We start from the raw sequence: 14,573 nt of genomic DNA, 5'->3' as shown, positions 1-14,573 counted from the left end.
GCCCCTGCATATTTTGTCTGACTCTGTGAAGAACTTTTTCGGGATATTAAATTGGACATTTCCGAAGCAGTGCATTAGCTTCAGCAATGCCACAATTTTTAGAAGTGCCACCCTGCCATCCATCGACAGGAGTAGCTTACCCCAAAATTCCATTGATTTGGTCAAGCCCTCCATGGCCCCCGACTCTGTTAGCTTTGTGTTCCTGCTTAGGGTCGCGGTATACGGTCAGCCCCAGATATTTACAGGAGTCCTTATTCCACGGCAAGGGTAGGAAAGGCAGTTCGGCCCCTCTAAGTTTCGCCATCTCTGCCATTGGGAAAAGGCAAGACTTGTTTTTATTTATGCAGATCCCGGTTAGTTCACCGAAATTGTCCAGCACCTCCAACACATGGTAGATTTATCTCTGGGTCCCTGAGGTACAATAACACGTCGGCCGCATACATCGACACTATGGGGGTCATTACAGGTTTGCCGTTCTGGGAACTACGGTACCGGTAAGCTTGCCAGTACCATAGTTCCCGGACCGGCAAACTATGAGTTCTGCTCGCGGGTGCCATTATGGCTGCCATGGCTGTCCTGGCGGCTGTACCGGCACCTGCGAGCAGAACTTGACGGTAGCACCGGCACCATTAACGGTGCCGGTGCTACCGTGCTCCCCATTCCCATTGAGCCCTACTGGGCTCAAATGGGAATGGGGACTGACAATTACTGGCACCCGGCAATGGATAATTACCGGGTCCGGCAGGGTCGGAATACCCCGGTAATTGCCCATTGCCGGGTGCCAGTATTTTCACGAGTTTTTACAGGCACGGCTACCGTCAAACTCATAATGAGGCCCTATATGTCGAACCCCATCTATCTCTATGCCTGTGTCACTGTATTCCTGTCTCAGGAGTGCTGCAATAGGCTCCACAGCCAGTATAGAGAGCATTGGGAACGGCAGATACCCCTACCTCGTCCCTTTCTGCAGCTCCCATAGATCGGAAAACCTGGAGCCCGTCCTAACCCTTGCCATCAGTCGAGTATATATCAATTTCACCTACTACATGTACTTTGGACCAATTCCCATCTTTCCAATAGTAGCATATAGCCAGTCCCAATGGACAGAATCAAACGCCTTGGTGACGTCCAGTGAGGCCACAGCAGACTGCTCCGCCCTTTCATTGATACAGAAGACGACGTGGTGAAACCTTCTCAAATTCCCGGCTTTGCTGCTCTCATAGAAATAACCTGTTTGGTCTTGATGGAATAGCTTCGGTATCACCCTCCTAAGCCTGTTTTCGCCAGTAGCGCGGTCAGGATCTTGCCATCTTGATTGAATAGGGACAGTGATATACAAGAGCTACAATCCTTGTCTTCCTTGTTAGGTTTGAGGAGTGAAAATATCACTGCCTCTTGCAAGCTACCCGGGAGACTGCCCAGCTCATGTGCCTCATTATACACCGTAGTCAGCAATGGTGCCAACGTCTCTGCATAAGCCTTATAGAATTCCCCGGCAACCCATCCAGAACCAGGAGCTTTCCCGGAGGGCAATATTCTAATGGTAGCGAAGACTTTCTCTGGGGTAACCGGCTCTTCTAGGATGCTCATCTGCTGCTCATCTAATCTTGGCAGTTTCATTAGCTCAAGCACGTCCTGTATTTCCTCGTCTCGCGCCTTATGTGGGTCTGTGTACAAATCCCTGTAATACTCTGAAAAAAACCTTGTTCATACCGTCTTGTGTGTTGACCTCCTCCCGTTCGGAGTTCCAGATGGTGTGTATAAGAGATCTCACCTTCCTATCCTTATATAACCAGGGTAACATTCTTCCAGGTTTGTCTCCTTGCGCGTGACTTCTCTCTAGATATCTTGCATAGCTAAATTTCCCCAATCTTTCCCAGTGTGTTTAACACTTCTGTCTCAATCTGATCACCTCCTGCAATTGATCCTCTTTGGTTACCCGTCACCTTTCCACCTCTAGCAACTTCCCTTCGGCGTCATTCAGGTCACTAATGATGACTTTCTGTATCCCCAGCTGTGGCTATAATTTCACCTCTGATTACCACCTTATATGCTTCCCAAATCATGACCAACCGCTTCATGCTGCTTTCATTAGTTTCCAGAGACTCTGCCATAGTTTTCCTAATATGTTCTAGGAATGCCTTATCCTGTAGGGAATCACTTCTCAATCTCCATGTGGGTATAGGTGGTCTAGGGGGTGCTACTATGCAAAAAGCCAGCAAAGGAGCATGGTCTGACAGCACCCTAGCTTGATATTCAGCCCCTACAAATTCCCTGATGCATTCATGCACCGTAAACAAATAATGTAGTCCAGTGTAGACCTTATGGGGGGGGGCTGAATAATGTGAGTATTCTCTTTTATTCCTGTGTATTTACCTCCATATTTCCTCAAGCTGAAAATGTTGCATGAGGTACGCAGGACCTTGGCTCGGCGGGGCTGTCTTTTTATACTTGGTGTTGGACCGGTCAATAGAGGGGTTCAAGGTATAATTAAAATCACCACCCCATAGGACGGTTCCCACCCTGTATGGGCCCAACAGAGCAAAGGACCTAAAACATACGGTGGCATCATGATTGGGGCGTAATTATTGACTATACATACTTCTCTTTTTTCTACCATGCCATGTAGAATGACCATCCTACCTTCGTCATCAGTCTTAGTATCTGATCTCTTGAATGGGATAGCAGGGTTAACCTAATTTGAATAGTTGAGCCCACCGTCACTCCCCCCCATGTGCTCCCCAACTTCCCGAGTTTATGTGCATTCAAATGTGTTTCTTGTAGCAAAGCTATCCCAACCTTTTGTCTTCTCACGTAAGCAAATACCCGCAGCCTTTAAAATAGCTATTCAACCCCCGTACGCTCCATGACATGATTCTTAACCATTCATCCATCATGTGTTAACTTCCACTCTTCCCCTACAGTCTCAGGAATATTCCCAGCTCTCACCCGGACACTGTGTGGCCGTTTATTTTTTGTATCAGGCATCCCTCACTCCCCCTTGTCCCCAACCTCCCCCCGTTGCCAACATAGAACAACCCCCCAACTGTAATTGTCCAGCAATGCACTGCATTCCCGCTTCCGCTCCACAGAACACCCAGCAAACCGGGGCTCCTAGTGCCCAGCAGGTGGGTACTATATCGCACCCTATAAACAAACAAAATTATATGGGGTGGTAGGCATTCTCCTCCCTTGCAGGTCCTTGCTCCTGCATGTAGCTGCCCATTCTGCCATCAAAGTCATCATCACTTCTCAAGGAAGACAGTCTCACTTCAGTCCAACGTGGCTAGTCCCCCAGCTTTATTGTATACAATCTTTCTCAGACTTCTCTTAGCTGCCTCCGGGCTTCCCTTCTCTTTGCTCCTGCGCTTATTCCTCGAGCGGTGAGATCTTGGCATTGTCCATCCAGTCGTGTGCTTCCGATGGCGTCTCGAAAAACAAGACCTTTCCATTATGAATAATTTTCAGCTTGGCAGGGTATATCAGCATATATTTGAGTCCAGTAGTTTTTTAAGTCTCACTTTCATGGCAATGAATTGTGTGCAACTTTTTCGTAGTCCGGGTATATGGCCAGCTTTGCAGAGGCTCTCTGTATATTGCCCCCGTTCCTGGAGAATGCAAGGATCTTTTCTCTACCCTTGTAGTCGAGGACCTTCAGTATTTTGGGTCTCAGTGGGGCCCCCGGTGGCGGCTTCCTCACCAAGAAGAGGTGAGCCCGTTTCATGGTGAACACCTGAGTCAAGTTCCCGGCTCCCAGCTCCTGCAGCAGTAGGTTCTCCACATAGTCTGTCTAGTCAGATCCTTCCATCCCCTCTGGTAGCCCAACAATCCTTATGTTATTCCTTCGTGCCCTGCCTTCCACATCCTCTGCTCTGTCCTCCAGCAGCTTTACCTTTTGTCTCAATGTCTACTTCCTTCAACATCTGCTTTTTGTCAGTGGTGTTCTCCTTGACCTGCTTCTCCAGCTTGGATGTGCCCACAGACGTCTTGCCGCAGCAGGCCAACATCCACCCTCACCTCATCGATCTTTGCTTCTATCATGGCCTGCAAAGCTGCTATGGCATTAAGGATCATCTGATGGCCTTGATCTGCTTCAGCACGTTGTTTCTGGGGTTGTGTTTGCCTGCTGTGCTTGTCGGTGTCCGCCTCTGCTCCCACCTGACATTTTGCGAAGGCCTCCATAGCAGTCTGCTTGCTCTTGTTCTTGCTGCTTTTACCAGCCATCAGTCTCGTCCTGGCACACCTCTCCTCGCACCGCAGGACTATCTCAAGATGCTGTTTGTTTGACTCTGCTCCTCAGGCGCCATTGCGGGGGTCACTCCCGGCACTCCCACTGACTTCCTCCTCTACTCCCAAATCAGGCTTCCACGACCAGCCTTACAGTCTCTGCATTCGAGGCATGCCAACCTTCCCGTCATCGGCGTCTAGCCAGGACTGTGTTTCCCCTTCCAGCCTAGGGCTTCTTTGTGGCCCTTTGGCATTCAAATTTACTTTTTTCACACCGCCTCAGCCCACTCAGTGCTTCACGTGGGCCAGCTAGCATGCCATGGCGACCCCACAGATAGTCGCAACTTCGGCCACCACCCTGTTCTCGCTGTGCGGTGTGCTCCTCTGCTTCCAGTTCCAACAAGGGGTTACCATGCCCCACTCTGGTCCACTTCAGATGCAGTAGCTTGTTCTTTAAACTTAAGGCTGGTTATTCTTTTGTGCCAGTGCCCCTGCACCATAACAGAGCTTCCCGCGCCAACTTAATGTCCAGCCCTGGTGTTGTAAGGAGTGTTGCCAGCGTCCCCTGTTCAACGTGTGCACACTTCTCCTGGCTTGCACCGCTTCGGATTGCCCTGCTGCAGCTCACCTCCTGCTGCCACGGTGCTCCAAGCCACTGAGTCCTCAGGCATTCTACATCAGTATAAAGCGCTGATTTGGTGGTTGCGCTTTGGCGCTGGGCTTATTTGTCGTGACCCCCGATGCGTCTCCGCTTACGGCCAGGCTGCTCGTGTTAGTGCTCGAAGAGCCCCACACTGTGGTCACAATTCCACAGCCGAGGCGACCAAACCTTAGGCTTCCCTATCCCTCTATGAGTGCCCCGCCGGGGTCTGTAGGATACCGATGCCCTCCTCAGAGTCACTACATTGTTTTGGTCATCCGCTCGGAGGCTGTGTATCACCTCATAAGTGAGATTGTGCTTCAGCTTTACAGCTCCTCCTCCTCCTCCTCTGTCAGCTGTAACCGGGGCTCCGGAGTTGCGTGTGCTTCCCGGAACGTTGCAACAATAATGTCTCTTCCTGCTGTGATCCTCTCACTATGCACCTCGCTTACTTCCCAAGCCCCTTGCTGCCTCTGTGCCGTATTCGTGGCGAGGTGTCACTCTACCCAGTCCCCGCTTCTGATGCCTCTCCTTATACACAGCAAAGTTCCCCGCTTCGGATCGCGTCTGGCCGCAGATCCACTTTCAAGTATCAAATGGAAGCAGAATCTCACGGTATCTCAACGTGCCTGCGGTCACTTTTGCTAGTAGAGCCTTCCTTTGTTGCGGTGGCCATTTTGTTGCTCCTCTGCGTACTCGATACAAACTTGCCATATGCTCGTTGTCTCGGAGTTCCACCCGTTCCGACTTCAATCTGCTTCCCCATGCGCCCGGCACATTCATGAATCGTTACTCCTGTCTGCGAGCTCTCATGCTCGGTATTTGCTCTGCATTTAACCAGGATCATTTCGGATCTGCAGGAGCCATAAAGGAGACGTGTCCTACTCCATGGCCTCCTAGCCACGCCCCTCCAATAATGTTAACACTTATACATACTATAGGTATATATGTTCCCCTAACCAATCCCTCCCCTCGATAGGTTTTGCTGTTTGCCACGTAGGATGACGTCATAGCTGACGTACATCGAAGTATAAAGCCTTTGTGTAATCAAAACAGAGGTTGTGAGCTGCATTTCGTATGATCACCAGATTTCTCTGCTTTATTTGAGCTGACAATAAAGTAGTACTTTGCCATATTCTTTGAGCCTGTCCATTTATATGGATTCAGGGTCTTTTATTATGGTACTCCCATTCTGCGCATGAGATCCACTCCAAGGTACTACTGCACACTTCTGTTGCTACTTCTGGTTGCTGGGTTCATCTTCCGACCTCTGGAATTCTTCCCTAGGGTCTCCTCTGACCTTTGTTGAGGTTGATTATTGCAGAATCTGCATCTGTGGTGAAGACCAGAATTACCTCCATAAAAGTTGATAACCCATTAACTATTCGCATTCATTCCAAGGGAACTTTGAACTTACACTGGAACTCTCCTAAATAACTCTGGAGCATTTACGTGCCCATGCGTATGCGTATATATATATATATATATATATATATATATATATATATATATATATATATATATATATATGGGTGATTGTATGTTAATTTTTAAAGTCATAACTTATATTTCTATTATGATTAATGTACTTAAAAGCTTTCATTCTAGTAACAATATGTATATTGTTTCCCTGAAATGGTAAACGCTGCTAACATTTTTTACTGATTCTTAGAAGCCTTTGGCATTGGTTTACAACGGTTTCATTTTCCTATGGGGATAATGTATTATTATATGAGACAGTGCTTTAATACTTGCCCTTGGAGTCTAAATGATTGCGGTTAAGGTTATAGTCTTTAGGGATTTTTTGACCTATTTTCCCTGTTGGTAAAATTGCGAGGCCTTTTTATCCCATACCCTACCTTATCTTTTAGGAGCTGAGCATCAGGTCGAGGCCTCTCACATGAACTGGGATTGGAATGTGTCATTAGGACACTTCCACATTATTGTGGAAGCCCAAACAGGATTTATCAGCGTGTTAGGTTTTATGGTTTACTAGTTCTCCCCACACTCCTGCTATTTTATGTTGGGTGCTCACCTCTGGTAGAGGGCACACATATAGACACTGGGGTTTAAATAGCCCTTGTCTAAGAATTACTATTTTAATAATGCACTGGCCTTTATTTTAATACTCAGGCGGTATTAACTGAGGAGGCAGGCCACCCAAGCTAAGTAACACGGGTGGCGGTGCCATTACCGGCACACTCTGCCCGCCGCCTCAGTTAATATTGACACTAGCAACTGTGTAGTTCCCTATATGGGTGCTAATGGAAGGGTTATTTGGAAATAAAAAAAAAAGAAACTTACCTTTACAGCACAGACCTGTGCCGCGCAGTGCTGGTGTGCTCGAAGTACATTTTCAATGTTGATGACTGCGTACATTTGTAAAAAAAAAAAAAGACATCATTAGCACCCGTGTGGAAAACTACACGGGTGCTAAAGGGAGCGGGGAAAGGAAGAAAAGGGAAGGGGGTGCAGGCTAACTATGGTGCTGTGAACGTGGCCTTGTACCTTACAATACAGCCTGCGTTCTGAGCATCCTGACTGGGTAGCACCCCATCCCAGGGTGCTAATAGGTTTTAATACTCCATGTACTTATTTGAACCAATAGTTTATTAAAGTATATATCTTTCAATACATAATAGTATCATATTTTCTAGAGTTATATGTCTGGTCTAATTGTACCTTTGTGTCAACCTACTACCCTTAACTGAGTGTTAAGCCTTGTCACTTGCACCACTTTACCTACACTAACAGAGGTATGGCTTCTCTTTCTTATCAGGTGTGTGAGCCTCCCCCCTAGAGTTAATGCTTGCAGCGTCCTGAAGAGAGGGTGGTACAAAAAGTGCCTTGATAAGAGGTTATGGTTTTAGGGAGCTAGAAAACAATGCAATGGATAGACAAGAAGGTGTCCAACACATAAAAGGGGGTAAACATAAAACCAGTTGAATTTCCTTCTTAAAGACTTACATCCCTGACAAGCCAGCTGACTAGAGTGCTTCTTTTCCACAAAGCTGCAATTGCATTTTCCCACCATTGACCAGCATCTATGAAATTAGGCAGAAAGAAAAGTGTACCATATTATTTTTAATGTAGACAATTCAAGCAATATAAAAAAGTGTAACCTTCAAAAAATGTAGACTGTGGTATTTTCAAGGAAAAGGTTTGATCATGCCTTGTGGGCTTCTTGCAATCATTGGCCTTTGCATGACAGATTAATGGTCGTTTTATGCATAGTAGTAATTATTTCATTACGCTTGGATGTTAAACTTAGCATTACTATGACAGTCCATAAGGCCATTTCACCATCCGGGTTGTGGCCTACACATCCGGCATCACAAAACTATAGAGATTACACAGACATTGAGGTAAGTAAAGTGGCTGAGATTTTTTAAAAACTATTTCAGCACACTTGCTTTATTCGACAATTGTGTCTTGTAATCTTGTAATATTCACTACATACATACAGGAAATAAACAATTACTCTACATGTTAAAAATATCAATGCAGTATACATAATGAAGATAATAAAATGCACCCCACAATACATACAGTGTCAAAATATCAAAACACTCTAAAATATCCTAATTCATGTGCTTCTCTGATACACATTTCAAGAACAAAATTAAATTAGTTGTGTTCATCAGTTCGATTCCTTTTCAGCCAAGCTCTGTGTAAGTATTTATTCAGTAGTTCTGTCATTCGTATGTCTTCTGTGGATTTACAAAGAGACATGGACATGGTTACACGTCTAATGCTTTTCTCACGCAATAAAGATTGTAGATAAGCTGACCTCAGCTGAGACTATTCTGGGCAAAGGGACAGGGAGTGCGCTTCTGTTTCCTTGGTTTATTTGCATACTGCGCCTTCCTCCTTCTATGACTCAACCCATGTGTGCAATAGGGCTGCAAGTGGCAAGCTGCCAGAGCAAAACTTTATATAGAGAAATCTCGCAAATGCTGGTTTAATTAAGTCTAAATATCCCTCATACCCAGTTGCTCTCATGTTAGCCTGTTAAATGCAAGCAGTCATAGGATTTTCGCATGCTAGCATTGCTTTTACGCTTAAATAATTCACATATTTGTCTCTAACCACTGATTTAGTGGTTTCATTAATGTTTTCGGCGTTAGACCATAAATGTGCAAAACCCAAAGCAGTTAAAAAACAGATTTTATATGCCAGCAGCATGGTTTAGAATGTCGCCACACTTGTGCCAATACAGCAATCATGGCTTTGATGTATGCTGCGAGGTAGGGGGACGTCCATAACCGAAGCCAATAATACGCGGTTTAATGAGCTTCTCCTCACTATTTAGCTTGATATGAGGCAAATAGTTTGATGTGCTTTTAGATAAATGTAATGTTCTTGTTAGAAATTTGTTTTAAACCACTGATAGTTGTATTGATTCTGCATAAACCAATACCTGCGCGCCATACAGAGCATGTTCCTTTCGCTTGAATATTATAAATATTAAGGGCAGGGGAGATTGCACCATTTCTATGACTGGTAGCAAACTTAAAAATTGCATGGTAGGCCCTCTCTATATATAACCAGGCATGATTTTTCTAGCTGATCGGTCCATTTGTAGTTATCCATTAGCCTTATGCGCAATAAACAAACCTGTTCACTTGTTCCAAGGCCAATTCATCAATTGCTAAATGTAAGTGTGATGTTCTTTTGACCGATGGGTGAAATACCATCGTTTTTGTCTTATTTTGATTAATAATTAGACCGTTTTTGTAACACCCTTCATTGAAGAAGGTTAACTGTTTCTTGCGGCCTATTGGAGTCAATGAAATTAGAATGGCATCGTCCACATACAGCAGGAAGGGGACTCTTCTGTGGCCTAGTTTGGAGGCATCAGTTTTCTGTGTTGCAACCAACTCAATCAGCGTATTATGATGTGATATGATATGGCATTTATAACGCGCCTATACACAAGTGTTTCGAGGCGCAATAAGGCAAGGGAGGGGGATCAATGGGAAGACAGACAGCGATCTTACTAGGCCAGCTGTCGTTCGATCGTGCAAGTGCATGGGAAGGGGGAAAGGGAAAAGCGCGAGGGGGAAGGGAGAGGGGAAAGTGCAGTACAAGGGGTAGTAGAAAAAATAAGATAATAAACAGCCGGAGGTGGCAAGTGCAAGGTAAGTGCAGACATGAGTGCTGGTACGGGGACTGAAGGGATGCAGAAAACAGTCCCCAGGTGCAGGGGTTGCCAAGGAGGCAGTGCAGGTGTGCAGCTGTCGGTGCCTGGGCCCAAGATCAGGCAGGGTGGCCAGGTAACCAGTGCAGTTTCAGCCAGGAATTCAGCAAGGGAGAGTGGGAGAGAAAGCAGAAGCAAAGAGGAAGGTTATGAGGTGCTTCCGGAACCGGAGATGGTTCTCCTCAAGTTTCAGGGAGGTAGGAAGGCTGTTCCAGAGGGAGGACCCTGCCGAAGAGAGAGATCTACCACCAACTTGTTGCTTGGAGAAGCAACTGACCCTGAGGGAGTTCGAGGCGGATGAGCGAAGGGCTCGGGAAGGAAGGTAGTTAGGAAGAGAGAGTTGAAGGTATTTCGGCCCCAGAAGGCCTTGTGGACACTGCAGAGGGTTTTGAACTTAATCCTCGCAGCCACTGGGAGCCAGTGCAGAGATTTCAGTCCTGGAGAGATACGATCCCTGGGCTTGAGGCCAAGGACAAGTCTCACAGTCCTGTTCTGGATAAGTTGCAGAGGGTGGAGAGTAGAGGCAGGCAGATTTAGTTACAGGCTGTTACAATAGTCCAGCCTAGAGAGAACCAGGGCTCTGGAGACAGTGAGCTTCTGGGGGAAGGAAAGGAAAGGAAGAATACCTCTGAGGAGGTGGAACTGGTAGTGTGACTTCTTAGAGACGTCAGAGATGTGAGGAGAGAAGGAGAGTGTGGAGTCAAAGATGACCCTGAGGTTTTTAGCCTCAAAGGTGGGAGCAGGAGGAGGGCCAAGCGAGGCTTGCCAGAGAGCTACAGGGAATGAGGGAGCCGGTGTGCCGATAAGGAGAATCTCAGTCTTGCTGGCATTAAGGCAGAGGTCATTGGCGGAACACCACTACTGGATAGCAGACAGAAAGGAGTGATAGAGATTGGGTGATAGCCGGGCAAGTGGGGTCAGCAGAGGGTTTCTTAAGAAGGGGGTGCACAAGGGAGTGCTTCAGGGGGGATGGGAAGACTCCAGTGGCAAAGGAATGGTTGCAGAAATCAGCTAGGGCAGGAGCCAAGGAGTCGATGTGGTCCTTGATAGTTTTGGAGGAACAGGGGTAAACCTGTTTTGACAAAACTTTCATAGATCAAACTTGTCTAGAAACCTTGTCTGTGGAGAAAAGGGGAAAGGAAGAGAAGGAGGGAGGAGGGGTGGCTGCAGAAGAGCCAGATTAGGAGCAGGGAGTAGGGGGAGGCAGAGGATAGGAGGAGAGTGTGAACAGGATGTCCTGAGTTTTTGAGACGAAATGAGAGGCCAGTGCCGCACAGAGGCCCTGGGAAGGGACAGCAGAGGTAGAGACTGCAGCAGGATTGGCCAGTTTCTTGCAGATTTTAAAGAGTTCGGCCAAGTTGTTAGATGCCGCAGAGAGGCGGGCTTGGATATGAGCTCTCTTCTTGGTTAAGACAGAGAGCCGGTATTGCCTTTGCAGCAGACGGCAGGCCAGTTTGTCAGAGGATGTATATGAAGCACGCCATTTCCTCTCGGCCACCGTGCAATTTCGTTTTAGGCTGACGAGGTCTGAGTCATACCAAGAGTTACACTTGGCTTTGGGCTTCAGGCGGATTCTCATGACAGGGGCAAGGATATCAAGAGTATCAGAGATAGTAGAGTGGAGCTTGGAGAGGGCTGTGTCAGGGTGAGAGTCAGCCAAAGGAGTAGGTGGGGGTGAGAAGGTGGTGGCGAAAGCCTCAGCTGACACACTTTCATGGGTCGGATGACTGAGAAGGTAGGTGGCAGAGATGGAGGTGGCTTGGCCTGAGGGGTAGGGAGGGTGAGGTGGGAGGAGAGGAGATAGTGATCACTCCAGGATAGAGGAGTGGAGGGAGGATCAGAGAGGGGAAGGTCTGAGGAGATCAGAGCATCCAGAGTGTGCCCTAAAGAGTGAGTCGGGCCAGAGAGGAGAATGGTGAGTCAGAGAGAGTCGCAGAGGTCGCGAAAGAGTATGGAGGAAGGACAGGAGGCATCCAGGTGGATATTGAAATCTCCTAGAAGGAGGAGTTGGTAGAAGGAGGAATTGAGTGGTCGCGGCCAGGAGAGAGGAGGAGGAGATCTGACCAGGTGGCCGATAGATAGTAGCCACTGTAAGGGAATGGCTAGGTGAGAGAGAGAGCCTGCAGACGAGGCATTCAAAAGAGGAGTAGGCCTGCGTAGGAATGACAGAGGCAGGAATCCACTCAGGGAACATCAGGGCAACACCCCCTCCAGAGCGGTTGGATCTGGGTGCAGAGAGGATCTTGTAGCCATCAGGTAGGAGCGTGTCAAAGCTGGTGACAGAGCTGGCCGTGAATCATGTCTCAGTGAGACCGAGGATGTCGAGGTCAAGTTCTTCCAGAAGGCGACAGATATCAGAGGAGTGCTTGACAGCAGAGCAGGAGTTTAGAGTGGCAGTATGGAGAAGGTTACCATTCTTGAAGGACTTCCGGGGAGGGGTACAGATCAGAGGTACACCCTTCAGAGGTGTAGAAGGAGCCTGGGAGGGGGCAGAGAGGGAAGGGGAAGGCAAGGTAGCCAAGGAAGAGGCAGAAAGTGGAGCCGAGGAAACCCTGGAAAGGGGAGAGAGGGGACGGCTGGAGAAGGGAGGAAGTTGAGGCCTGGGAAGCGTTGATCAAAGAGATGGAGATTGGCCTGAGGGCCTTGGACCAAGACGGTCCTGTTCGAGTAAACATTAATGATGACCTTAGAGGAATGGAAGGAGGCCAGGAGGACGTCCCAGCGGGTGCCACCATTAATGGGAGAAGAGTGAGAGCACAGAGACCATATGAAGGGTCCATAGGTCTGGTGAAGGAACGACGAAGAGGATGTCAGTGAGAGTATACTTAGAGGAGGCACTGGTGTAGATGTCGGCGATAGGGAGGCTTGGGTTGGAGACCAGGATGTCCTTTTTAAACTTCTTCCTACCAGATTTAGTGAGGGGGGCAGGATAGTCAATAGAGAAGCAGTTAGAGAAGATAGGAGAGACAGAGAGCACCATAGAGTAGGTGGGAAAGGAGAGAGGTGGAGGTACTGGAGGAGGACGCTAGAGTAGGCAGAGCCGGGAGTGAGACGCAGGACGTTGAGCAGTGGGACAGGATGCCAACACTCAGACTTAGAGCTAACATCAACATTGATGTATAAACCAAATAATGTAGGTGCCAGGACATATCCTTGTCTCACTCTCTGCTCTACCTTTATTGAACTAGTTGTATCTCCTAAGTTCTTTCTTACCAAAGCCTCGTTATTATGATATAGGCTTTGGATCGCATTTAGCAGGCATGTTGGAATCTTTGATTCACGTAGGGTTTCCCATATTTTCCCTCTTAGGATCCCATCAAATGCTGCCTTCAAATCAATGAAAGCAGTAAAGAGATTCACTTTCCTGAGGACCACATGATTTTGTAACATAAGAAACAACCGAAAACCTTGATCAATAGTGCTTTGTCCCGCTTAAAAGCCAGCCTCGAAGTGACTCCCAGTCCCTTGCTCTTTTTGGCAAAGATCTTTCCTGCTCCATCCCGTAGAGAAACTGGCCTGTAATTGTCTGGGTCTTCGTGCCTGCCTTCTTTAAAAAGTGTGAATATTTAAGCCGAGGACCACAATGTGCGTGCAGCTGACAACTGTAGTACATCATTGAATAAACAAAATAGGACCGGTGTCCTCATTTCAGTTGCAGCCTTAAACAAATCGCAAGGAACCTTGTCACGACCCAGTGCCTTCCCTTTCTTTTGGCTATTTATTGCTTCCATAATTGAGATTTGTAATGTATCAGTATTGATAGCATCTTATTTCCATCTGTTGGTATTAAATTTACTTCACAGCAGAACTGGGATCTTGTTTCAGTATATAATTCTGTCAAGTGGCTTTTCCAGTTATCCTCACTAATGCTGGTTCCCATGTATAACATTTCTGCCATCAGTGTTTCCCAATATAGCGAGCTTCCAGAAGGAGACACTATCTACTTCTAGAATTGTGTGCTGTAACTCGTTCCATTCCTCAGCTGCATATGTTCTTCTTTTCAGGGATTCATAGTCCCTTCTTATTTTACCAAACTCTTCGTCAGGGAAGTTAACTTTGTTTTTGACAACCTGCACCAGTTCCAGTTTTTTTATTTTTACATTCCTTGTCAAACCATGTTGTGTGCCGAATTGCTTGGGGTCTAATTCCTTTGGTTTGGTAAAAAAAATATAGCATTTACTTTATCATGGCTTTGAAAGTTAGACTTATTTATTATCCACGGTAGCTGGACTCAACATCTTCTCCAAATGCCCCATAATCTGTACAAACAGGTGAGGTAATGCTTCACCTACCTCTGCATTGTTCCATTTTATTGATTGTCTGGAATGCTCTGCAATCGTGATGTCAATATTCCACCCTTCACTGATAGTAGTTGTTGCTAACCTATCTTCTCCTAGCAACAGGGGACCACTCCGGTGGTGATAGTGCGTGGTACAAATATCCTTTTACATTAACTGTAAGCTAAGGGGCTGGTGGTGTCTTTCTCTGTGCGGTCCAGAATTACAA

The 14,573-nt window shown here is 46.9% G+C and overlaps 1 protein-coding gene across 4 annotated transcripts in view; it reads right to left on the bottom strand.

The window, feature by feature from the left end:
- NAAA (N-acylethanolamine acid amidase) overlaps positions 1-14,573 on the bottom strand; it is a 539,996-nt gene that overhangs the window by 326,098 nt on the left and 199,325 nt on the right. For all 4 annotated transcript variants that reach the window (XM_069626299.1, XM_069626298.1, XM_069626296.1 and 1 more), the window contains exon 5: positions 7,835-7,911. In XM_069626299.1, coding sequence (XP_069482400.1) covers positions 7,835-7,911 — 77 coding nt within the window. The remainder of the gene's footprint in view (positions 1-7,834; positions 7,912-14,573) is intronic.

Source organism: Ambystoma mexicanum, chromosome 6p, assembly GCF_040938575.1.
Source record: "Ambystoma mexicanum isolate Mex_15411 chromosome 6p, UKY_AmexF1_1, whole genome shotgun sequence".
Classification (NCBI taxonomy): domain Eukaryota; kingdom Metazoa; phylum Chordata; class Amphibia; order Caudata; family Ambystomatidae; genus Ambystoma; species Ambystoma mexicanum.
Note: the sequence above shows the minus strand (reverse complement) of the source record. Positions and strands in the feature narration are given on the sequence as shown.